Raw genomic sequence first — 25,680 nt, 5'->3', positions numbered from 1 at the left:
GTGTGTCAGGAACATGTGCTCTCTGTGCTGGAGAGGTCCTGTGTAAATAAAGGGGAGGGTAACAAAGGAGAGGAGCCCCTGCCGCTTTCCACACTGGCAGCCATTTGGGAGCTGAATGTGCTAAACGTTGCTTATGCTGGCTGAAAAGTTCAGGAGAAAAGGAGGGGGCATAAAAGCTCCCTGCTTTTCTCTCCCTTTTCTGTCACCATGCCTTCTGTGAGGAAGAGATGCTAAGTGTAGGAGGGGGGTGGTCTGAGGTCTGGGGATGGCCAAGGTAAGAAGGCGGGCCCTTGATTTTTGTTTTTCTGTCAATCTCTCAAAAGGCAAGTCTCCCACCCCCACAAACTCTGGCTCTTGGCTGTTAATCAGGGGAGCTATATAGTAGGCCATGCCCCTGTTCTCCTCTCCATGGTACACAGTATCTGTGAACATGGCCAAGTATTGCAGCTCTGCAGGGGGTGGGAGAGTTCATTGCAATTAATCACTCTTACTGTGGCCTGCATAGAGACCAAACAGCAGAATTCGAAGCTTTCATTAAGTAGTCCCTTTCTTGGTTCAAATTACTGATCAAGAAAGAAAATCACTTTATTTTTTATTCATCTCTAGGTTTTATATTTATTTTTAGCTTTAGCCTTATTTCTATATAGCTAAATTTTATGAAACTCATAAGTTGGAAAATTACAGAAAAGAATTTGACCTTTGCAAGAATTCTCGCCTTTAAGATCACTTGCACAGAGAACCTTCTGGCCTTCCTTTTTTTGTGTGTTACTCATATCACTTATTCAAGATAAATATCTTTTGTAATGAATTAATATATAGGACATTATACTCGTTGACTCGCGCTCTAAATGTCTGATTGAATGAAATTGATTCATTCTTACTCTCCATAAAATTAAGGAGTTATTTCTTCCTTATGTTTTGAAATTGGCACAGCACGTTGATCATTGTTCATGGTGCTTTTCTGAACCTAATCATGAAAACAGCAGTAATGCCATATTTGTCATTTCTATCTTGCAAACTCATATATTCTTATGTATGTACTTTATGTCATTTATAGCTGTAACAAGTCAAGTATAAACGCGGACACCTAATAATGTACCACTTACGGCGTATCAAACTACACTTATAGTGTATCAAACTTCCAATGCTTTCTGGAGGCATTTTTTGTCTATAGAGCAGATGTATGGCGCACAAGTATGGGTATCATATTAAATAACCCATTGTTTTTGGGGTAGTATGGGCTTTCCCTAATTCAATAGTAAATTAAAACATTTCAAACATGTTCTGCATTCGTAATTAATGGTTTATCCATGCTGCAGTGTAACAGTTCAGACAGGAAAATATCCATGCGTATTTTAATAACAGCTCAACACCGATAAATGTATTTCCTCTTTTTTGTTTCTTTTTATCTCAAGCTTCCTTACCACAATGTTATCTTTTCAGTATGCCTTCTCTTTTCACAACTGTGTAGACAAAAACATGCAAGTGCCTTTATTGTGAACACTAAGTAGAGAAAATGAGAGCGAGGCAGAGATACAGAAAAAGAGAGGGGTTGGGGTATGCTTTTTTTCCCCATCTCTGAGGGCGCTGCTTTTCCAAAAACTGCCTGAGGCTACACTCCAGCACCTCGTCTCCCTGCGGCCCTTTGCCTGCCTCCTAATAGCCATCCCCATCTGTGTCACATGGACAGATGATGGGACGCTCTTCCCTTCCAGTTTTTTGGAGTGCACATCCACCCAGGTTAAAATACCAGAGTTGCCAAGGAACAGTCAGAAGCCATTAGCGTTTGGGACAATTTGCCCTCCAGTGTTCCTTCTTTGGCAGATAAGAAGGGAATGGGGGAGTGTGCAGATCACCACGGCTCCTTAAATGTAATGAGGTTTTGCGAGTTCTTTTTTCTTTATTCCCTCCTTTTCTTTTCTGCACTTATCCAGAAGGGTATTTTTTAAGAGTGTTTCCACCACTTTTTGGCTAGCCTCCATACGTTCTCCCTTCTCTCCCTATGTCTCTTTGCATATGTATCCACATAGACTGTGCATGTGCACAGTGAGAGGAGCTGCAAACTATGACTCTCTCAAGGGGTCTTGTTTCAGCCCTGCAGGGCTGGTGGGAGCAGGCAGTCAGGGTAATGAAGTGACAGGTCAGTGTGTAAATACGAGTGGGTCACCTCTGCCTTGTGAGGGGAGGCTATCACGTTGCAGTGAAAATGGAACCGTCAATAAAATTAATCTGCCAGCTTTTGGCTGTGGCTTCTGAATCACTGTGGTCTAGAGATGTTGACTTGTATTTATGAAATGGCGGGGTTTAAAAAACAAAATGTGTACAATTTTTAACAACATAAAACTGAATTTCTGGTAAGTAACCTCAGTCTATTATTGTGTAGTTATTTTTGTACTTTAAAGCTGACGAGAGAATTAGCCCTAAGTTCTGACTCTGCTTGTCAGGAAGTTACATGGGGTCTATCTCAGGCCAAGGCTGTGACTGAGTTTATTGTTTTAGGCTTCCCTGAACAAGGATTTTACTTAGCATAGGATTTATGGCATTTGCTGCTAATGAATGCCTATTCTTCAATTACAAAACTCACAGTCTCCGTTCCTATTCCCAGATGTCCTTCACAGACCCCCAGCTTCTTAAACTGTAGAGGGGAGGACAAACTCTGCACTTCTCTGTTTGCTTCTTTCCTATGGCTTGGCACTAATGATGTGGAAGGCAAACATTGCCTAGGCAAAAAAAAGGGAAACAGAAAAATGCAGAGCTGGAAAACAAGGGAGGAAAATGAACGAAGAGAGTATGCTTGGCCTCTGTGCTGTCCTTGTATTCTTAATTTATTTTGTGTTTCATTACACCACCAGTCGGATCTTTCGTCTTTCCCACTTTTTAATGTTATTAGTTCAAATATTTATGTGTGAATATGGCTTGTATAGGTGATTGTGATTGATGTTTCCCCAAAAACAGGAAGACATGCAAGTATGAATTTTAAGAAAGTAGGGGTCCTACTATGCCGTAGTGGAAGAATTTTTCAGATACATAATTTAGATGCCCTCAAGGAAGGCTTTCAAGGCATTTTTGCCCAAGGGCAAGAAAAAATAACCATGACTGTTAAAAGTAAATCATTTTTGCTAATGCACAATTAATGCAGAAGAAAAGCAGGGTAGAGTAGAGGGCCATAGACGGAAACTTCAGTTTAAAGAAAGCAACATGCCTTGATATGCATGTTTTTTCTAGAAATCAAATGATGATAGACATTAATGCAGGGAAAGTTGGCGTTGTCGCGTCATGCAAATTTCATGGTAGTAAGGGGAGGGGTCGCCATGGGGAGGGGAAGGAAGACAAGGGGTCTCCAGTCCATTATGTGCATCCAACTGCGACAATGAACTACTTCAATACACATCCCACTCTAATTCACACGGTTTACAATTGTGAAAGGAATTTTAAGCTTCTGTACATTTGTTTTTGTGTATAAGATTCACATGTTTTCATAAAGCTGGCTTTTCAGTTTATCATGTCTCGCATTCTCTGAAATCATTGCATTATAATTAATTACAAGTTAACATGATTATTAACTAGAGGGAAGGGCTCTAGTAATACAGTATTTTATGTTTTGCCATTATACAGGATTGTCTTACAAAGAAAAACTTGAAAGTGATTATTTTGTCTTTCTTCTTCAGTCCACTTTTCTCATCCTAAAAATCCTGAAACCACAGGATTTTAGGAACCATTTTCTGCTTGAAAAAAACTTGATGCCCTTAGCTCATTTCTAGCAATTTTGTAGAGAGCTTCATTGCTGTGTTATTAATATTGGCATAATTGGTTTCATTTATAGTCCTCACATGCTTGTTTGCTTGTTCTCATTTCTTGTAGGAGATGGTTTAGACAACAGTGTGGCTTCTCCAGGTACGGGTGATGACGACGATCCAGACAAGGACAAAAAACGACAGAAAAAACGTGGCATCTTCCCAAAAGTAGCAACAAATATCATGAGAGCATGGCTGTTCCAACACCTCACGGTAAAACTAAACTACTATTTTGTTTGTATTCTGCACATCTGCTTCAGACATATAATCTCTTGTTTGTTTAGCATTTACCGTTACAACTTTTAGTCACTGAAATATTTCTGTCTTTACTGAGATCTTTCAGAAGTTAGTGGTCAAATTGAGGTGAAACAAAATAACTGCCCGTACATGAACTGGATCTCTCTAATTTTTATTGATTGACATCCTGGAACAATAGTTGTCATTTTAGTATGTTTTTTTAAAAAAAAAAGCGAACAGAATTTTCGAAATAAGTAGGCCACAGTAATATTATAGAAACAGTAAGAAATAACAGAAATAGTAAAAAATAGAAGGAGGGGCGCGGTGGCGTGGTGGTGCAGTGGGTTGGACCACAGTCCTGCTCTCCGGTGGGTCTGGGGTTCGAGTCCCGCTTGGGGTGCCTTGCGACGGACTGGTGTCCTGTCCTGGGTGTGTCCCCTCCCTCTCTCCAGCCTTATGCCCTGTGTTGCCGGGTAGGCTCCGGTTCCCCGTGACCCCCTATGGGACGAGTGGTTCTGAAAATGTGTGTGTGTGTGTAAGAAACAGAGTAGTAGAAAGTGTCCCTGAACCATGATACACACACACACACATTTTCAGAACCGCTTGTCCCATACAGGGTCACGGGGAACCGGAGCCTACCGGGTAACACAGGGCGTAAGGCCGGATGGGGAGGGGACACACCCAGGACAGGACGCCAGTCCGTCACAAGGCACCCCAAGCAGGACTCGAACCCCAGACTCACCGGAGAGCAGGACTGTGGTCCAACCCACTGCGCCACCACACCCCCTGAACCATGATATTTCTGGTTAATTTACTTTCATGCTGATTGCTAATTGCTAATCAGATCATAAATAGCAGCATTTCTACTTATATACTATATATCACAGAGGTTACAAATTACTGGTTAAAGATTTTCTGGTTTAGCTGGACAGTAAAGGTGGGAGAAAATAGTGTATTGTTTTATGTATTTTCAAATATATAAATGTAATGCATTTGATATTGCTGATTCTAGCTACTGCAGTAGAGGCAGTGACTTCTGTTAGGTTTAAATTCCATGACTCAAAAAATATGGTTTGAGCACAGTTTTTCTTATGACTAAAGTGTGTAAGTCTACTGTTGGTAAAGACTACAGATGTTTTGTTGGTGAAATGCATTTCCAAGTGGCAGTGTTATGATGCAGTAACGAGAGGCCAGTTATGTTGGTGGAAATGGAGTAGAATAATGAGGGAGTGTCAACCATTTTACGATTGTCATTGATACACTGAAGTCAGCAGAATTAAAGCTCATAGTTTGGATTGTTCCTTTATGGTGATACCTGCAACACTGTGACATTATTAGCAGGACATTGATATAACAGAGTGTATTGATTTTAGCAGAGAGGTCAGAATACATGGCGATGTACACACTTGTCCCTGACTCTTGGGACCTTAATGGGGACAATCAAAATGTGTGGGGGTGGGGGAGATTCGTCAGGTCAGCAGTGGCTCTCTGATTCACATACTTAAGGTCAGGTGCCCCCAGCATCTGACTTGCTGAAAGCTTCTCCAGAAAAAACAAGGCCTAGGGCATGATTATCTAACCAAAGACAAAATAATGAGCGCCCAGCAAATACTGCCTAATTGAAAGGGCTATAAATCCATTACATATTGGTCAGGGATAATCAAGAGTATTTAATCACTTTTATCTATTCAAAAGCATTGAAGCTGCAACAGCAAAGCCCTGAACCTTGCCATGCGCTTATTATTCTCATCATTATCAAAATTGCTTCACAGCTGTTCTTGCCTACCTCTCCTGCTCTGTTGCGGATTTTGCAACATGTGACGTGATCTTAGTATAGGACTTGTGCAGGAAAACTGAAGAATTAACTCCACGGCTTTTAAAGTTTTGTGTCTTTCGTTAATCAGAAGAAATACAGGTTGATGTAGTAAAATGCATTTTTCTGCACACATTAGAAAGAACAATTCAAGTCAACTTAAAGGTTTATACTAGTTTTTATATTAATCCTTTATCTAATAGATGATTATCTAAATATTTGTTTGGTTGACTTAAAGGTTTGTGCATTACAGGCCTCTCAAAATTCACATTCAAAGCTGAAGTAATGATATGCAAAAAACCCTATAGCCTTCACGCTAATATTCTGTGTAACTTTTTAAATTTCACTGAAGAATGGAAAAAGACTGAAAACCAAAACTCCAGAATTTGTGCAGAAGCAGTTTTTCGTTTGTGTTCCTCGAATGCAGTTTTTAAAGTTCTTCCTCCTTTATTATGATATTTGTTAAAATTTCTGTTATAGTATTAGAAAATTTTCTTTTTTAAGTTGCTCATTGTGGTCTGCACCCACAGAAATCCCTCCCTTTTAATGTTTCTTTATTTACTTTACTGTTTAAAAGAAAATGACTAATTGAGTTATTCCCTTGCTACTACACAACCCCTCCCCTGCTTTTGTAACCCCCTTATCCTACACCCCCAGCTACACACACTGTCCCATCCCTTTTAATTTGTTAAGCAAATGTATTACCATCTCAGGATGCATTTGTGTAGGGAGAATTCTGCTGATTTGGTGCATTCATTAACTAGGCATGTGAGAAAGAAATGAGGGTTTATTTTCTCAAAAAAACAAGAGCCAGGGTAATTTTTACATGCACCAGAGAAGTCTCTCTAAATATGATTTCAACCTCCAGCCATTGCCATTTTGGTCAAAAAACCTTAAAAGACACCCCCTCATCAGTCCAGTTTAACAGTAACAATTGTTTGCCTTTATGTTAAGGTTAACATACTGTAATTGTGACCTCTTCATGTCAAAGTCTCCATTGGTTCTAAGTTACGTTTTCATGGGATAAACCTTTGTTTTGTTAATTCTTTGCAGAGCTGTAGTCTACCTTATATAAAATCATTTTTTTTTTTTAAGTTTTGTTGTCTGTTTAGCTGGAACATATCCCAAAATGTGAAGGAAAAATAAGAAAATTATATTCTTTTTCTGGAAAACTTCCAGTAACAGTGGGAAAAAAGGGAAAACCCTGAATTGTTAGAACAAGCTTTTCAATGTTATGAAGGATCCTGTTATCAAAAAGACAAATTTCACAATTGGAGCAGTTTTTTTTTGTTGTTTTTCAAATATATTAAGAAACTGCAGGAGAAACAGCAGCTTTGTTGAAAATGGTAAGGATTTGCCCATTTAATTTGAACAAGCCTCTAGTCCTTTCAATTAGCCTTCTAACACCACAACTTCCCTCCTCCAGAGCCCCTGTTCACGCCACAAAGACAAGGGTCGGCTCTCCAATGAAAACAGGAAGCACTCAGATACAAAGATACTACTCAGAGCTGGCCTTTCTTTTCAGCAGCATAAACCTCACACCACCAAAAATAAATAGGGATCTTTGTGTGGTCAGAGACCATTTTTTTAAATTCATATTGTTTAGGTTTGCTTTCTAAAGGAAATGAGCAGTCTTGAGCTTTAAGTGAGTCAGGTTGTGAGTTCTGCCAGTCACTGCCATGGCATTTTACAAACTATTTTAGTAGGCTAAATTAAGTATAGTGCTCTAGTGGGCTTATTAAAATTGGGGTAAGACATGATGTTTACCTATCCTTTCCTTTAAAATATATTTTAGGGTACCATGTTTTATTGCACATTTTTATACGGGTGTAGTCTGCAACCATAATCACTTTTCCCAATGCAACCTTAGTCTCCATGGTGATATGAAGCCATCCCTTGGTTGGCCTAGGATCCGCTTGCATAACTGTCTTTGAAAAAACTCAACAGGTTGCTTCCTAACATGGGCACTACCACTTACCCCTGGTAACGGATGTTTGTCTTCACCAAAAAACAAGTGCTCTGCTCCCAAAGAAGCTTGTGTTTGAGTAGACTAAACATTTACCCTGCTCTGCCCTAGTCTGTTTTTGTCCTCCTAATCCATGTGTATTGTTCCAGCAGCAATGCCATTAAGTTAGTGGAACACATCTGTTAAAAGTTAAGGCATGTTGCAGATACTGTATATACTAGTCTGTTTTAAGACTTCTTTAGCATATTTGTGCTTGTACCATGAGAAATATATATATTAACTATGTATTTGTACTGTGTGTATACTTAAACCATGTTGCATAGAGTTCATGTGTTATTTTGTGAAATATTCTGCATGCCAGTAGTTATTGAGGTTTTTTTATTTATTTATTTATGAGGATAAAATTTGTGAGTAAGGGTGAGGACTGGGTCAGCAAGGTTCAGGACAAAAGGAGGCTCACATTTTTATCTGTTTGTGTGCTTTTGAACTGAGAAATTAGCACTTTGTTCACGCATAGCTGCCCATTCACCATAGAGACATACATAATTAGGTTGGTGTGTTCATACGTGGTGTGGTGGTGCAGTGGGTTGGGCCACAGTCCTGCTCTCCGGTGGGTCTGGGGTTCAAGTCCTGCTTAGGGTGCCTTGCAGCGGACTGGTGTCCCGTCCTGGGTGTGTCCCCTCTCCCTCTGGCCTTACGCCCTGTGTTGCTGGGTAGGCTCCGTGACCCCATATGAGACAAGCGGTTCTGAAAGTGTGTGTGTGTTCATATGTATCTGTTGTGATAGTCATAGAGTGGTGTTTGGGCTTTTGTTAGACAGTGTTCTCAGTCACTACTTGGTGGTACAAATCTTCTCCCTTGTCCTCTACTCCTTTTCTCAAATTAAATGTGACTGTAAGAAACCGACGGCAAACACATACAACATAGAAAGAGCTGTATAAAAACGAAAAAACAAAATGGAGCTCTTATTTGAACCAAAGGCTTTATGAATTAAATGACAAATAATGTTTGTAGTACTGGACATTTCTTCTAATATATATTGTATTGCTTGTATATGCTTGTAAGCAATACTGCTTATTATACACTTTAGATTACAGGTATTCCAAAGTTTTCTGGGGGGCACGGTGGTGCGGTGGTGCAGTGGGTTGGACCGGGTCCTGCTCTCTAGTGGGTCTGAGGTTCAAGTCCCGCTTGGGGTGCCTTGTGGCAGACTGGCGTCCCGTCCTGGGTGTGTCCCCTCCCCCTCCGGTCTTACACCCTGTGTTACTGGGTAGGCTCCGGTTCCCTGTGACCCCGTATGGGACAAGCGGTTCCGAGAATGTGTGTGTGTGTATTCCAAAGTATACTACAGTTTTAAAATATAATGTAAGGCCTATTAATTATTGGTGTTGAATCATCTGTTATTTTCAAAGAATGCATTAAGTACGATTCTTAAAGAAAATAATTGCAACATGGATGAAGAGTAGTTGCTGATGTAGAATACATGACAGATGAGTTTGTGATTTTTTTAATGTTTGTTTTTACTGGTCCTTTTGTTGTCCTGTACCATGCAGTATCAATATATACCTTGTACTAAACTAACTATTCAGCTTTGCTTAATTAGTTTAACATTTGTTTTAATTTTACAGGCAGGTAAATAACCTCATCAAAGAAGCCATCAAAGAAAAAATTTTATTTGATGTAACACTTTTTGTTATTTTCTAGAAAAAATATTGTTGGAATGCTTACCAGTGCATTTTATGATAAATGAAGTTTCTATAAAAATATTAGTGCAGATATGCCAGTAGATTTCATTGTGACAGTTACACTTCCCATATCAGATACTAGCCTATAATAGGAAAGATACTAGTGATACAATATTTCATGTTTTACCATTATAAGAGACTGTCTCACAAAAAAATGTAAATCATGCAGCGTGCAGAACATAAATTTTACAAGTATAACAAAATAAAACAGCTTGCTTTCGTCATGAGATTAGGATATTGATTTACCCTTCAATACAAAAACTGAGATAAGACATTAGTCTGCATCCAGTAGTAAGTGATACTGACAATGGAAAATAAGTTTAGCTAACCATTAGCACACAAGGGTTTAGTGTAAGAGAGAAAAAGAAACTCTTTTTAGTACATAAATGGAAGATGCTTCTAGGATAACCAAAAAATGGTAGAGCCCATAGGTTGAAGTCATAATTTGTTTTCTTTATTATGCAAAACAAGTTTTTGAAAGGGGTTAAAGAAGTCAGATGGCAAACTATAGTGAAAAGGACTCTCTTGATCACATCAGGCCTCTTTACAGTTTTATGAAATTATAATAAAGTTATCACTTGAGACTCCTTGAAGACCACATGCTTTACTAGCAGTGGTGAGATCAATAAATAACATTAATCTGTTAACAAAAAGTATCTGCCAATCTTTGATCCCAGAATGATGTAACAGTCTGTGATGCTATTAACAATTGTTGTGGAAAAGTAGAGTAGCACAGGACTTTGTAGTGTTTCTTTCAGTCTTTATGTGGTTATCTACTTCTACCATAGTGGAGTGTGCAGTCGGCACAGTTCTAAATCCTTTTGGTAGACTTTAGCTCTCCGTACCCCCTCCCTACCCCTTTCTTCCCCCATCCCCTCTACAGAGCCAGAGGGGATTCTAGAAGGAGACCCCACCAGGCCGTCGATACAACTACCCATTAATCATAGGCTGCCACGTGGTGACGCAAGATCTGAAACCATCCCATTGAGATGGTGTTATGTGCTAGAGGCTTACAAACAGCCTGGGCCCTTTGATATTCATCTCACACCAGGAGAAGGGAAATACAGGGGGAAAAGAATCTGTGCAAACATGGAAGTAACAAACGGGGGAAAAACAGAACAGAAATCGAAAACAGACCCAGTTTCTCTGTTTGGTTTATCATGGGACTCTGACTGCATTAAATCTCAGTTTTGCCATTTTGCTGTAAGATTTTTTTTTATTTGCTTCTTTTTTATTTTCTTTATTCCTTAACTTGAAAACCTTACATTAGGTTCCCAATGAAGTAGAAGCAGGTGTCTTTTCAGCCCACATTTAAACAATCCTGAAGTTTCGAGCTTGCCGTTTCAGCAGATTTTATAACTGCATGTATACAAAGGAAGACACAAGGCCTTACAACTTACTTTTCATCCCTCTCTGCCACCTTCTTGGTGAGGACCACAGAATCTTTCCATTCTAGAAATACCTTTAAGGTCACCAAACCCTTAGAAAATGCAGTTGTCACATTATGTCTCTAGAGCTGTAAGAAATTCCTTAGTAGAAATGTCTGATGGAGTGCATTCTGTGGGGAAAAAAAAAAAAAAAAAACTAAATATTAAAAATTGAGACCAAAGAGCACAGATGAAAAACTAAATTAAGCACTGAATGAATCAGGACTTAGAATCTACGGGAATAATAATTGAGAAGTACTGGTCTTGCTCTCCCCAGGCATGTCAGGTCTTACACAGAAAACATGTTCTTAAGATCACAAACCAAAATTACTGCACTGCTTAGATAAAGTGCCTTGGTAAGATAGTTTTCTTCATATTTGAAAATCCTTCCCTGTTCGTCTTCATCTTGCTCTTGCTCTTATTCTTGTATAGATTGATAGAATAAGACAAGGGGGGACTGTAATTATCCACACTTTTTTGAATCCTCCTCCCTAATGTTCATTATTTAAACCAGCAGCAATTACAAGTTCAAAGGGGTTTAGAGGGCCAGCAACCCGCCTAATCACTGCCAAATTAAGCGGGGCTCATTCGTCACACAAGAGTACGCTCAGAGTGGTGAATCATGCATGCGGTGACAGGCGCTGATTTACATAAAGACACAAATCTGTGCCCTCCAGGGCTGAGCGTTGCTCTATCCCCTTGAATCCTCTTATACATGCTTTTTATTTGCTGTTGGAAACTTTGGCATGGCTAATACCTGTGATCATCTTCTTATTGGCCCCATTCTTTTCCTTTGCATCCCTAGTCCGCCCACAAACTGCCCCCCTTTTGCAGCCTTGTGCCACCCTTTTGCATGTTTTTGAATAACAATGTTATTCTCTAAAGTTCTAGGGATACACCTACATTACATTTCACAAATATCACATTTCTTACTCCTCGCCTACAATGGGTGTTGAGTAATCTGCAAGACTGAAAAGCTTTGCAGGTGAATGAGTTTTAAGGAATCATGTTGAGGAGTCAGACCTAGACAATATGTTTTGCCATGTTGAGCAAAGCAAGGAAGGCTAGATCCTCTTTTCTAGGTGGTTATCCCTTTAATTAAACCTCTGCAGCTCTATATTGAAGTTTTTCTAATCTTGTTTTTTGTTGGTCACCTATTAATATCTTAAAAACTCTTGAATACAAGAAAGACTCAAAGTGATCCATGGAGAGATTTGCTGAAGATCAATTTCTGCCACATCCATTGTTTGAAGTTGCTGAGGATAGCTTTTGTCTGCATTCTGGTGAATATGAAATATTAATTTGTTCTTTTCATTTGTGCCATAAGAACACAGTTACTCATTTATTGAAAAATTAACGTTAGCCATGCCCAGGGAAGTTATGCCAAAATCTTTTCCAATACATGTATTGTGAAAGGAATTTTTTTAGAAAATAAATTAGCTGCTTTTAAATTTCATTGATTATTTTACAATATCATTTGCCTCTTCATGAACCCATACATGCTTATTATGAAGCAATGAAGCTTATGGGAGTAGGAAATATTGTTTCCTACTTGGAAGAAGGAGCTCATTTTAAGTTGTTTGAATTGAAAAGTGTGATTCTCTTTAAGACATATTCTGAGGAAAATAAGCAAACAAATGTGAACTGTGCTGTAAAAAGGTATGCCTGTGAAAACCGTATGTTTAAGCAAAGGTCTGACACATGCATAAAATCCTCTTATATGCGAAATATGTTTTGCAGATGTAAGAAGTTCAAAATACTGTTGCTAACACAAGTAATAGCCACAGTGCACTTGTTGCAATTACCAATGGAATCATCCAGAATAGAGAAGCTCTATCATTTTGGGAGTTTCTGTCATTATTGCCCTTTAGTGTTATCAGGTTCCAAAATATTACCAGAATTTGCACCTACTATTTTTAAAGATCCAAAATCACACAGTCACAGTACATGATATGAGTTTATAAATTGAATAAATAAAGTTAAACCAGTGAATTATTGCAATTGAGAAAAAAAAAGCTGGCGAGTCAGTGTAGTTCTTTAAAAACTTAACTGGAAGCTTAGGTGCCAGGCTGAGAAATATAGGTGCACTTTTCTCTGAAATATTTTCTTTCTTCTCCAAAAAACATATTAATGTGTGCTTTGCTGAGGTTATCAGTTGAGGTCCTTTGCTAAAGATAGTATCAGGATCGCTAGTTTCTGCTTGAGTGCATAAAATATGGCCAAAAATGTTATAATGGGGAGATACAGGATGTATGAGGGGGGGCAGTAGAAGCATGACTAAAAATAACAGCTGTCTTGCACCAGAAGTTAACCTTAGTGTCATGCAACAGGTGATTTCTTGTTACCTTAGCTTTTAGTTGTGTTTCATTCTTTAGATGAGGAGTTAAATTTTTGAAAGAGCACATCTGCATGTTATCAATCCTAGAGCTTGGAAGCCATCAAGCTGTGCTTTAGTCATGAGAGGTTACTGACCTTCCCACTGCAATAGTTTTGGACTGCAGGAAAATTGCTTCTTTATTTATGTATACATGTTACCTTTTGTCTTTGACATGTGAAAAAAAAAAAATCTGCAATAAAAATAAATATTAAGCAAACAATGAGGTTTCAGGAGTGAGAAGAATAGTAAAGAAATTAATACATTATGAAAAAGTGAGAAAATTGTGATCTAATAAGGAAATGTATGTGAATTAGTGTTAGTCAGGCTTTAAAAATGTCCAATAGAGTGTCTACTGTAAATACATGAAGAAACTCAGTACAGTACAGAGACCAGTTATTATGAAGGTTCATCAGCTGATCGATAGAAGACTCTGTCCTTACAACATAATTTATTCATCATAACACATGGAATTGTGGTTATTTTAGTAAATCAGGAATGTTTTTAGCTTCCAGGCTTTTATTAACTGCCGTAAAAGGTCAGCAATGTGTTGGTTTTTTAGCTGTCTCCGCCTGTAAGTAGATACATCCGCTAGAGATGAGATTATGGCATACTGTATGTGAGAGTTTACATTATATTTACATTTATTCATTTAGCAGATGCTTTTCTCCAAAGTGACGTACATCTCATAGAAAATACGTGTGCCTTACATTAGCTAGAAGAGAGATTTAGATGCAGATCCCTAATTTTAAAGTGCAGTTAGTTTCTTTCTACCATATAAAGCAATGTTTAAACAAACCAAAGTTTAACAGAATTTTGAGGTTGCTTGCCATATTGTGGTATTGTTTTACAATATTTTTAAACTGGTGGATTCTAAACATTTATTGTATGTATTCAGTAATTTCTTGATGCTGACTTTGATTGTTCTAGTCAGTTTAACAGGTTTCATATTGTTTGGTTTAGTTAGGCCAGGGGGCGCGGTGGCGCGGACCGGGTCCTGCTCTCCAGTGGGTCTAGGGTTCGAGTCCCGTTTGGGGTGCCTTGCGACGGACTGGCGTCCCGTCCTGGGTGTGTCCCCTCCCCCTCCGGCCTTATGCCCTGTGTTGCCGGGTAGGCTCCGGTTCCCCGTGACCCCGTATGGGACGAGCGGCTCAGAAAGTGTGTGTGATTTAGTTAGACGCTGGATTTCTAAAATTGACAAAAAAATGTTATTGAAATCCTCACCAGTTATCCAATCTATGTCAAAACTGAGGATGCATATCTGATTTAATAAAAGTCACCATGGTTTGTAAATATTTTTTCCAGTTAAAGTAAAATGTCCTAAACACATTATTTTCCAAGTAGTATTTTCACTGGCTGAACTTTACCATGAATGAATTCTCAGTCAACTGGCACAGTAGGTTTGCTCTTTGTTCAGTCTGTGTGTAGTTTGTATGGTCACCCCATGCTTGCATGGATTTCCTCTGAGTGCCCCTGTTTCATTGTATCCTCATTTTCTGTAATGTGTAAATGTGTGCAAGATTATATATGTGGTTGCCCTGTGATGGATTGGTGTCACGTCATGTCTAATGCTTACTCTACCTATTCTAGCATCCCTTGCTTCTGGAATAGACTTAGGACCACTGCAAATATACATTGGGGCAACCAGTTATTGAGAATGAGTACAGGAGTTCCTTCTGTACACAAATTAATTGCTACATTGAACCCCAATCATTTTATCGTACAGTGAGACTTTGGGAAGTATAGCTAAACAAAATACAAATGGCAATCATACTGCATATTTCAAGATGATACAGAGGCTGTGTTGAAGTAACCCTTGAAAAAAGTGAAATAAGTGCTTCTGTTGCAAATGGTATGTTGAAATATCATTAAATTTGTTAACACTTTGTCACTTTCATTACAGAAAATATCAGAAAATGGGGGGTGTACCTGTATGTTACATACTTTTAAGTGACTTAGCATTAAAGCATTCAAATAACAAAAATACATAGTATAAAAACAAAGGAATGCACTAATTCCACAATATACACACACTGTATATATATATATATATATATACATATATATGTATGTATGTGTATATTATATATATTTCTACATATATATATATGGAAATGTAGAATTGGAAAGGAAGGTTAAAAACGGGTCTTTTCACATTTACTAGGCTGTTCTTGACTTTGTGAGGCGTGCCTTTTTTGACAGGAACGGCCTGGACATTCTTGTCAAACAAGACCTTTTGGCATGTAATAAACCTGATCAGTTTTGTGCAAGCTATACATCCGAAAAGCATGGCTGAAGAAAAATTGTGCCACCATAGAGAGGGGGAAATAATGAGCCAGAATTGTTTGAAGTTAGAAGTAGTTACCTAAAGATCTAGGGTATTTGCAGTGTAAGGGCTAGGGGTCTAAGTGTAATGAATTCTGGATAGATTTATCAAGTAAGTTCAGGTGATTGCTGCTGTCAAGTTTGAAATTATTGTTCTAATTTTATTAATATTTATCAGTTTATTATTTTCTTGTATTTGTCTACTTTTTCATGTGTACAAATGTCCACATTCTACAGAAACACCTTGCATTCGTAGCAGCTATTCCTATTCTTGTTATAGTAACCTTGATTTGCTCCAGCAACCATACTCAGCAATATGAATGGTAAATAACTGTAAGCTGCACAGTTTACAAACATAATATACATCATCATACAGAAAGGTGTTAGCTCAATGACTAAATAATTTAATAATAATCACTTATTAGATGGACTGTATTTTACTTATAGCCCTGTGATGCATAAGTAACTTCATGACAGTCAAAACTAACAAGGGGGATTTCTGGGAATTTGTAGTGTAAATAAATATTTCCAATTCACTGTTGAGATGATAGGAGATCACTGCCATATTTTTCATTAATTAGTGAAAGTGTACATGTACATTTTACCAATTAAGTTGGCAGTAAAATATCCTTTTGCTAATGCACCAAGTCTGACCACCTGGTAATGACTTGAACTATTACCTTGGAGACACCAGTACAGTCATAGCAAGTAATTAATAGCTAGAGGGCTCTGTTGATGGGAGATATTCAATGTCTTGTAAAATAAGTGTGGATCGGATTCCTGGCCCCTTAGAAAAAAATCTTTGAAAAATCTGCTAGAAAGAGCAGCCTGAACTTGATCCCATGATTGAATTGCCTCATTACTCTGGTAGCAATAAGGTCAAATAGAGCAAGGAGCTTTTGTCCTGTGGAGACAAGGTGCTTCACTGTTTATGATTGTTGTTTGACGTTGCTATTGTATGTTGAGATCAAAAACTGCAGAAGCTGGGAATAGTCTCCTCGTGCCTTAGAAAGGTAACATTTCGTAATGCAAACTGTCATAATTCAAAGGTGTAATTGCTGTTAGTTTTAATAGTAATGATTTTTATGTGTTCCTGAGCCACAAAAGTGGCATAAATGTCTGTCTTTCATAGGTCAAAGTATTAAGTGAAACACCTTGCAAAGCTAAATTGTCGTAACTTGAGTGGTCGTACCATAGGGGTGGAGATACAGTCAGAGCCTTTTTTTGTAAGCTGATGTATCATTTTCAACATGAGTAACTTTCTAATTTTTAATTAAAAAAGCAAAATATGAAATAAATGCTATTCAGATTCATGATAGCTTGACAGCTTGTTTTGTGTGTGGAATAATAGGTACTGATATTTATACTCAATATTGTGTGACAGTTAAATTTTGTTTGAACAAAGAAATTAATAAGAATGTAATAATGTATGCATTAACAGTATTTGACAAAAGAAACTTTATATAATGTGCTTGAGCCATTCTCTCTGGGTATGTATGTTCAGTTATAGGCAATTAAACACAGAGGCATCCGTGAAACAGACTACTTTTCCCATCCTGGATGCAGAGAGCATACACTGATGACAATGAAAAGACTATGAAACAACTGAGTTTTTAGAGCTCTGGTCAACTGAAACCTCTTAGGGGGTACAATCTAACCAGATTCTAACAGGGGAATAGAGCCCATCAGCTTCCCAGCATGCACAGTAGACAGACAAAGGATAAGAACATGATCAGACAATGTACTGTATCTCTTTTCATTGCCTGCTTATGGTTCTTTATGTTTTTTTCTGTCTCCTGAGTGAACAGTGAGTTTGTGCCTGGAACAATCTTTTTACTGCACTTGGCATTGGGGGGTTTGAAATGATTGCTTTTTAGCCTTATGGATGTTTACCGTTATGAGCTGTGTTCCAGGGAACCTCTGAGGGCCCCATTTCTTCCCTTTACAGGCAACAGTTTGCTTCACAGGCAAATTGATAGCCAAAGTTGCTCTAGAACCTTGCACCAACTCAGTGAACATAAATTAATGGTGTAAAGCAAACAGGCAACTGGCTTGAAGCCAAGAGTAAGCAGGAGTGGAGCCAGCTATTGTTAGGGGGCAGCTCTGAATTCTACTAGGGAGCTCCCGTGCACAATAGCATTGCATAGCTGGCGGGGCTGGAGCTGGCCTTTGAAGTGTATGAAATGATAACTGTTTTATTTCTGAAGACACAAGCACAGGGGCTTGACCACGACTCATTGCTGTAATTGTTGCTCTGTAGTCCATCAGAACCCGGAGAGGCACAGCTGTAAGCGAAATTATTTGCAACGTTCAGCTGGCTGCTGTATGTGTGTGTTTGTGTGGGTTTGTGTATGTGTGTTCAGACTGTACGTCTATAGAATGAATCTGGGCGTTTATTTTTTGTATTTATGCATTGCGTTACTTTTGTCATATTTATTAAAATAGCTGTGCCTTAAGTGGGAGTATGAGATAGAGCAGTTCTCAGAATATTTTTAAAGACGCTCGTGGATGCACTCTGGATCAGGCCCTCTCAAACCAAAGTAAACCGAAATATAAGAAATGACTGATACTCATGCAATTTTTAATAATGCACGTTATGTATCATGTTGTGCGCGTAAAAACACTACGTATTCTTTTTCAAAGATACACTTCACTGCCTCACTCTATTGACGAAGGAATTAACCACAACAAACTGTATATGGGATATACAGTTTTGAGAAAAAGTGTGTGAACCCTCTGGCATTTGGATTTCTGCATGAATGCCTCCTAAAATAAGATCTTTGCCTTAATATAAAATGGAAGCCATCTCATTTAACAAATAGTACACAAAACATTTTACATTGCTTGTCTTTATTGAATTGATGGTTTAAACTATCAAGGTTATTGATGGAAAAAGTATATGAACCTTTATATTTAGTTACTGTTGGAACCCCCTTTAATGGCAATAACTTCAAAGAAATTCTTTCTGTAGCTGCTGGTAGCTGCAGTGGTTAGGAGGTGTTTTGTCCCATTCCTCTATGCAACATATAGTTAAGGTATATTTTGTGATATCATGAGAGATTAAATAGCTCATATTGTCATTCAAGTCTTGAATGTAATGGATGCTTTATTTAAAACTTTGATAACTTTTTAAACTATGCTTTACGGTGATTTCATGGCTTTGCCTATCGATTTTTTTATCCATCTTATGGGAAACCTGATCTTCAAACAACTGGGTCAAAGAATGATTCAGATTGCCTCCAAAAAAGTGTCTACATCTCGTCACCGTGAAAATGTTTTTCAGCATTGAATATAAGAAGCTAATGGGCCACAATTACATATTTGAAAATCTTTTGTCTCTGGATTTGGTCTATTAATCAAATAGATCAGAAAAGTTTACCAGACTTTTTTATAAATCTGTCTGCTGAGCTTCTAAGACTAGACTCACTAGAAGGGGACTCAATCGAAGTGTCAGGCATATTTGAATATACAATAGCTGTATGCACCGTAATTAACAAGTTCCAGGTTATAGCAATGTTGTCAAATTTCTCATCAGAAGTTTTATAGAGACGTTTAGGAAATTTAAACAGAGATAAAAACACATGTTCAGAATTTTGTTGAGACTGGAGCTATGTATCTATGAGTCCTTTAGATTTAGGATTTTATGCAACCTCTAAATTAATAAAGAAAATGACACTATAGTGTAACGGACCCTCTCGTCCTTTTCAGCATGTTAATAACAGAAGACTAAACAACTGGCTTTAAAAATTAGGTTTTCTGTGTCACTGTTACTGATTATGCTAAGAAATAAGCAGTTTTATCTAATTCTAGATTATGCCTTGAAAAAAATGTAGGTTGTTTTAAGAGTGACAGAATGTGAAAGAGATTAGAGAATCTTGAGCCGAAGATGTATATAAAAGAGATTCTCACAATATAGTGACATTTTGTATGCAGTGCTTTCATTTAATGCTGTAAAATGGCTTAAACGAAGAGATGTGTCTCCTCCACTTGTCTTGCATGGGCTCAGCATTGAAGAGAGATATTATGTTAATTTGATTTATTGTTAACCTAAAGACATCCATTGTGTCATTAATTGCCCAAAATCTAGTGACAAATTTTTTAGTGCAGATGATTATTGAAGCAGCAGATTTAAACACTTAGTATTTATTCAAGAATGGTCAAGGGAACTGACACAGTGGAATACAGCAGATGTAACAATACTGTTGTAAAAATCCTTGGTCAGGATACCAATCGATTATAGTTGACTAAACGGTATGTAATAATATATTCATTGAAAAGAAGGACCTCCAGAGCTCATGAAGAAAACAGTATTTGCAGTTGTCATTTGTTGAAGACTTTACCACGTGCTATCAAATAACAACTGGCGAACTGCCACAACCCTTTTCTGTAAAAGTAACAGTTTTATGAATGGGACATACAATCTATTTATACTCTTGATGTCATGTACCCCCAGCTGTGTGAAAAGCAAGAACCTTGGTGAGAAAATACGAGTGCTAAATATATGTTTTATTATATAATCTCAACAGTAATAGCTTCAGCGTTACATGTGCCACTATCTTTCCATTGAAACTATCCTCAACAGTGTCTAGCCTTATTTGAAATAGGGGACTTTTCTTTTACAGTATTATGTATTCAACTTATGACATCAAAAAGCACATACTGTATATTACCTGAATCTGAAGTTGCTGGAAATTCTTAATTTCTTAACTGCTGTACAGACAGGCAAAAATAAAAAAGATTTTTTTTCGTAGTTGTGTTCATACAGTACATTTTTATGCTGTCTTGAGTTGTCCAGGGCAGCTGAGCTGAAAGTTAGTTCACAAAATCCTTGGCTGTTTTCTTGTTGTAAGAAAGCAAAGAAAAAATCTCAATGTAACATGACACAGAGATGAAGAACTAAAAGAAATTTAGTTTTTTTAATAAAACTATAATGTTTTTGTTTTAACAGTATCTGTTAAGTTTTTGCAAATTAATGAATTTTGATTCTTGGCTTAATAAAGGCCATTATATTTCCTTTTTTTTCTGTCCACCATTGTTAAAACTTAATGGTTTCCAGTTGAACTCAGCAATTGCTAACAAGTACAAGTGAGTAACATTCTGTATCCAGAAATAAATTAATACTGTTATTGAACATAATATTGTAAATAAAAAACTATTTTGAATTGCTGGTTCCAGCTAGAAATATTCATGCTGGCTTACGTCTATTTAATATAAAATAATTCAACTATTCTAATTCAAATATTCTGTTCTGAATGCCATGTAATAAAAATAATACAAACACGCATTGTAATATTAACTATGGCATATTTTTATTTATAATATGCCAATCTTGTTTCTTCAATTTATAGAGTACATATTAAAATGTCATACCTATATTTGATTATTTTATTAGGGCTATGAATATTGTTATTGCTGAAAAGTCATGAGGATTAAAAAATAAGATTGCCATCATTTCAGAAATATATTAAAATTAGGTGCAAATATGTAACCTCAAAACTGCAACATCAGTTCATTCTCCTTGTGTAAGCTTGACAAAGTGTCTTTCATTCAAAAATAATCACCCCCTTAAGTTAGTAAACACTCTTTGTCAACTATAACATTTAAAAAACAGTTATCAGGGCAAAAATAAAAGGGGAAATGCTGTAACCTTATACTACGAATATGCCTTTGCCTCCATTAAAGAAAATAAAAACAGAAGCTACTTTTCACAATTATGTGAGAAACAAATTGGCAAGTCCTGCAATTTCCGAGACTTCATTAGCATGGTTTTGGCTTCCAGGGCACCTCACCCCAGTGACCTGTGATTTTAATTCATTGCAATCTGGCTCAGCTTTGATGAAGTCATCCATCATCATTGGCACTGCACTACAGCAGGAGTCTTGGTCTGCAAAGTTCAGCTGTTGGGGGAGCTATTTTGACTGCAAGAGCGTGCACATTACACCCTGTAATTTATACACATGCATGGGAGACCTTTAACACAAGCTGTTCCACAGATAAACTGTGCTTTGTGTTTCAGCCCTTAGCATTTACAACATTGTTCGTGTGTACTGTTTTAAGAGTAAAATTTTTATATTGTGATAGAAATGCTGCAGTTTATCACATGATGGCACCTGCAATGTGTCTTTTCATATGTTAGAAAACAGTTTGATGGAGGCCATTATTAGATTTAGCAATAAAAGTGCTCATTTCTTGACCTTCAGAATTTATCATTTTTGTGTTATGGGTGTTTTGATTCCGTTAGAAGAAAACACTGAGAATACCTCTCATGTTTGTGTTTTTGTTAGTATCAAAGAGCAAGCTTTTGTGTATCATTCGTTTTCTCTGGTTGGATGTATTTTCTATTAACTCTTATGTGGCTACATACAGCAGTTCTTTGATTTGTAATGTGATTTATTTAAAGCAATGGTTAAAATAGACAAAAATATGTGCTGCAAGTGAACCATTGAATTTGTTGCAGGTCAGAAATAACTCAAAGAAAGAAACTGTTACATGTGTGCTATAATTAACAGTCAGAATGCTGATAAAAGCTATTAAATGAAACAAGATTTTTAGTGTTGTGTTCAGCCAGGGAAAATTTCCTTACTCCAGTCTTTTCTGGGGTTTTAAAATCCCCACTCTCCTTGATGAGACATCTTTCTTGTTTTGTCAAACCATTCATTATGTGGATAGTGGACGAGTCGTGCCATATTTATCACCCAGCTGCACTGCACCAGCTGACAGTGCAGGATTGATGACCAGAAAGATGTCCCGAGTGGCGGAGGAGGCCTTAATACAATGTAAATTACTGACTTCCATTTGCAGTCTAGTATCATTCTTTTCCCTCACCTCTGCTGAAAATTATTAGTTTCTTTTTATAGTAAGGGCAAGATTATTACTAATGTGGAAATCCTGAAGCTAACAGTTAAGAAGGTGGAAGAAAAAGTCTGATCTTATTAATATCGCAAACTAAGAGAAGAAGCAAACATGTATGCATTGTTTTCCCTTTGTTTTGGCAAATATGTTAACGTGTACAGTCTGCTCAAAACACTCTACACGCAAAACATGAACAATCCATTTTGTTTCTTGTTCCTACTGTGTCTTTAGCATATTTAAAAACGATCAGTATTAGCTGTAACTAACTTCATACCTTATATATAAGAACATTCAATAGATATTTTTCAAGACTTGACCATTTGCAATTTTACATTTTCTTCACGGTCTTCACTATTTTATAACATTTTTGTCTGTTGCGGAGCAAAAGTCACCTGCATATCCTCATGTAGCCTTTAGTTGGCAGTAAAATGTGCTCATACATAATGGAATTGTGTTATATGCAAATCAATAATTTTCAGATGTGTTATTTGTAAAGTTATACAAAAGTTTGTGTTAATCATGTTGCATTTCATATATGCATGTTGTTTTTATTTTATATGTATATATAAAAATTTCTAACCAGTGAATTATAATTTAGAAATTCTCATATACAGTTTTCCATTCAGATTTCATGGAGGGTGTGACAATAACTAGCAGAGGGTTCCTGAATTGCATGGTGATGGATGTTTATCCCATCCAAAATAAGAGGGATTAGATCCGACTTCTAAAACATTGTGTTGCTGAATAAAACACACCATCTCATTTGTTTCAGTCTTGTGTGCGCAGACTCCTAATCTGGCTCTTTAAGACATCTGTCATTAGTGATCACTGTTTTGTCATAGCAAGCCTGGCTAAAGAGCTGCCAATTTTGTCACGTCATCTTTGTCATACTGAAGCTCACACATACTGTCATTCCATTTCTGCTTCCGGAATTGTGTCTCAGGTGAAACTTGGCAAGATGCCTTTGGAGAGAATTCTGTTCCTTACGTTTTCCTTTTTATTGTTGTGTCAAGTATTGGGAAAAAACTTCCGGAGTACTGGAAAAGTTCTGAAAAATTGTGTCTGTTGCATATTTTTGAAGTTTAAAAACATCCGTATTTAACGGGTGCATATTAATCTTGTACATTAAAAGAATAAATGTTATAAAGAACAACTGCTGTGCAAAAATGCATATGTCCTGGAGTATTAGGTATAATATACCTTAATTTCCAAATCCATGGTATATCCTAGGCCTTGTTGAAAGTGAATAGGCATTTGGAGATTTGTAGTGTTTTAGCTGCTTTTTAAATATTTTCACGAAATACAGTGCTTACTGTTTCACTCTCAGTCTGATGGGGATTGTATGTATGAGTACCAGAAGCAAATCAAGTGAAGAATGTAATATGTCTGAAAATGAGAGTTTTGAAGTATTAAATCTATGAGTAAAGAATAATCTATCGCTGCCCATTTGTAAGACCATTATGGAAGCATATTACAAATACTAATGATCTGTATCATTTTCTGTTCCCTGTTATAGCACCCATACCCTTCTGAAGAACAGAAAAAACAATTAGCCCAAGATACAGGACTTACTATCTTACAAGTAAACAACTGGTAAGTCAGGTTTAGTATTGTTAGTGTTGTTTATACTTTCATGTTTCCTACTTTTATCAACAGCTTAGACAATGGAAAATTCTGATAATGTGTGAGAGAAAATTTTGTATAGCAGTAAATGACTGCTGTCTGCTATTTTGAAAATATGTTTATAAAAAACAAAGCTGTACAACCACCCCCACCCACCATCAGCAGCAACACCTCACACGCAGCCCCCTATTTTACACATGCAGTATGGTGGATTAAGGCGTCGGTGCCCTGGCCAGCAGTCCCTTTGTAGATGGCTTAGCACATAACTGGGGGTGGTGGATTAAATAAAATGATCACAGAAGCAAAGAAATGATACAGGAATTACTTATCAAAATACTGGCCCAGGTTTTATCTGCAGCTTAATTTTGTTCAGTACATTCTCGGGGTGATGTTCAGATTAATTGAATTGACAGCTTCTTTTCAAAATTCCAGGAAGGTATTTGCACGGATTTCAGGTCTTATACAAACTTAATTACATGGAACCCCATTTTATCATTCTAATGCCATGTAGCGGAGGTTCTATTTACAAATGAGAAGTCTGCGCCTTTTATTCGCAGCTTTCCTTAATATATTTATCAAAGCAGGTTCATTTACAAAGTGCTCTATCTGTGGGATACAGGCAGGCAGACATTAACGAAGCTTTTGGGTTTATCAGACTCCCAGGCTGATGAGCTACCCGAGGGTCAATTGATTTTTTTTGGTTCTGTGATTCATTTTTTTCTCATTTTCTCTGGATCACAATGAGAGACATGCCTCGAGAATTAGTCAGTTTGTCTGCCTTATCTATCATAGACTTTTTTTAGGGAAGTCAAGCTACTTAAATTGGCCACAGGAACTGCTGTTATCTGTTTTTAATGCACCCTACAGTGTGGATAGCATTTCAATTACAGCAGTAACCAAAGATTAGCCTTGTTGTCTTTTTCATGCCTTGCAGTGTTCAGGCCACAACACAAACTACCTACAGGAGCAGAAAATTGACTTACTTTGCTTATGTCATGGTGATTAGTGTAGAAATAAACTGCTAACTTGAGAGAAATTAGACTTTCAATTCAGGGAAGTGAAATCCAAGTAAATCCTGAAATGCTTTCAATCCCAAAACCTGTTAAAGAACCAAAAAAAAAAAAAAAAAAAGATTTGCTGGAAATGTTCCCATCCTGGTGGGTTAGAATGAACACAGACAAAATCAGTCATTATATGTATTAACAGAATATGAATGAGATATATTAGTTCGTGATTTCATGAGGGTCTTGTTGAGTGCCAGAAAGAGAGGCTGTCTGTACAGTTATATTACAGATTATTGAACTCATCCTGAGGTTTACATCTTGTGTGCTCCTGCCACTGGATTCAGCAGTAAGGAATTATTGGCTTGCAAGAGAGATACTCCATTTCCTGCATTCTTTAGTTAGGATGTTCTGAATCACTCCTTTGTTTTAGGGCAAAATCACAGTTTGAAAGAAGGCACAAGGGTCTTCCATGTGAGTGTCAGTGGACATCTTGGAACATAAAGAAGTGCTCTATTTGTTA

General features: G+C 37.3%; 1 protein-coding gene across 1 annotated transcript in view; it reads left to right on the top strand.

Annotated features, from left to right (window-relative positions):
• meis2a (Meis homeobox 2a) overlaps nt 1-25,680 on the top strand; it is a 63,541-nt gene that overhangs the window by 20,029 nt on the left and 17,832 nt on the right. Inside the window, exons 8-9 of the mRNA XM_018727762.2 lie at nt 3,862-4,007; nt 24,050-24,126. Coding sequence (XP_018583278.1) covers nt 3,862-4,007; nt 24,050-24,126 — 223 coding nt within the window. The remainder of the gene's footprint in view (nt 1-3,861; nt 4,008-24,049; nt 24,127-25,680) is intronic.

Source organism: Scleropages formosus, chromosome 15, assembly GCF_900964775.1.
Source record: "Scleropages formosus chromosome 15, fSclFor1.1, whole genome shotgun sequence".
Classification (NCBI taxonomy): Eukaryota; Metazoa; Chordata; class Actinopteri; order Osteoglossiformes; family Osteoglossidae; genus Scleropages; species Scleropages formosus.
The sequence above is the reverse complement of the archived record's forward strand: the minus strand, read 5'-3'. Positions and strand labels throughout refer to the sequence as shown.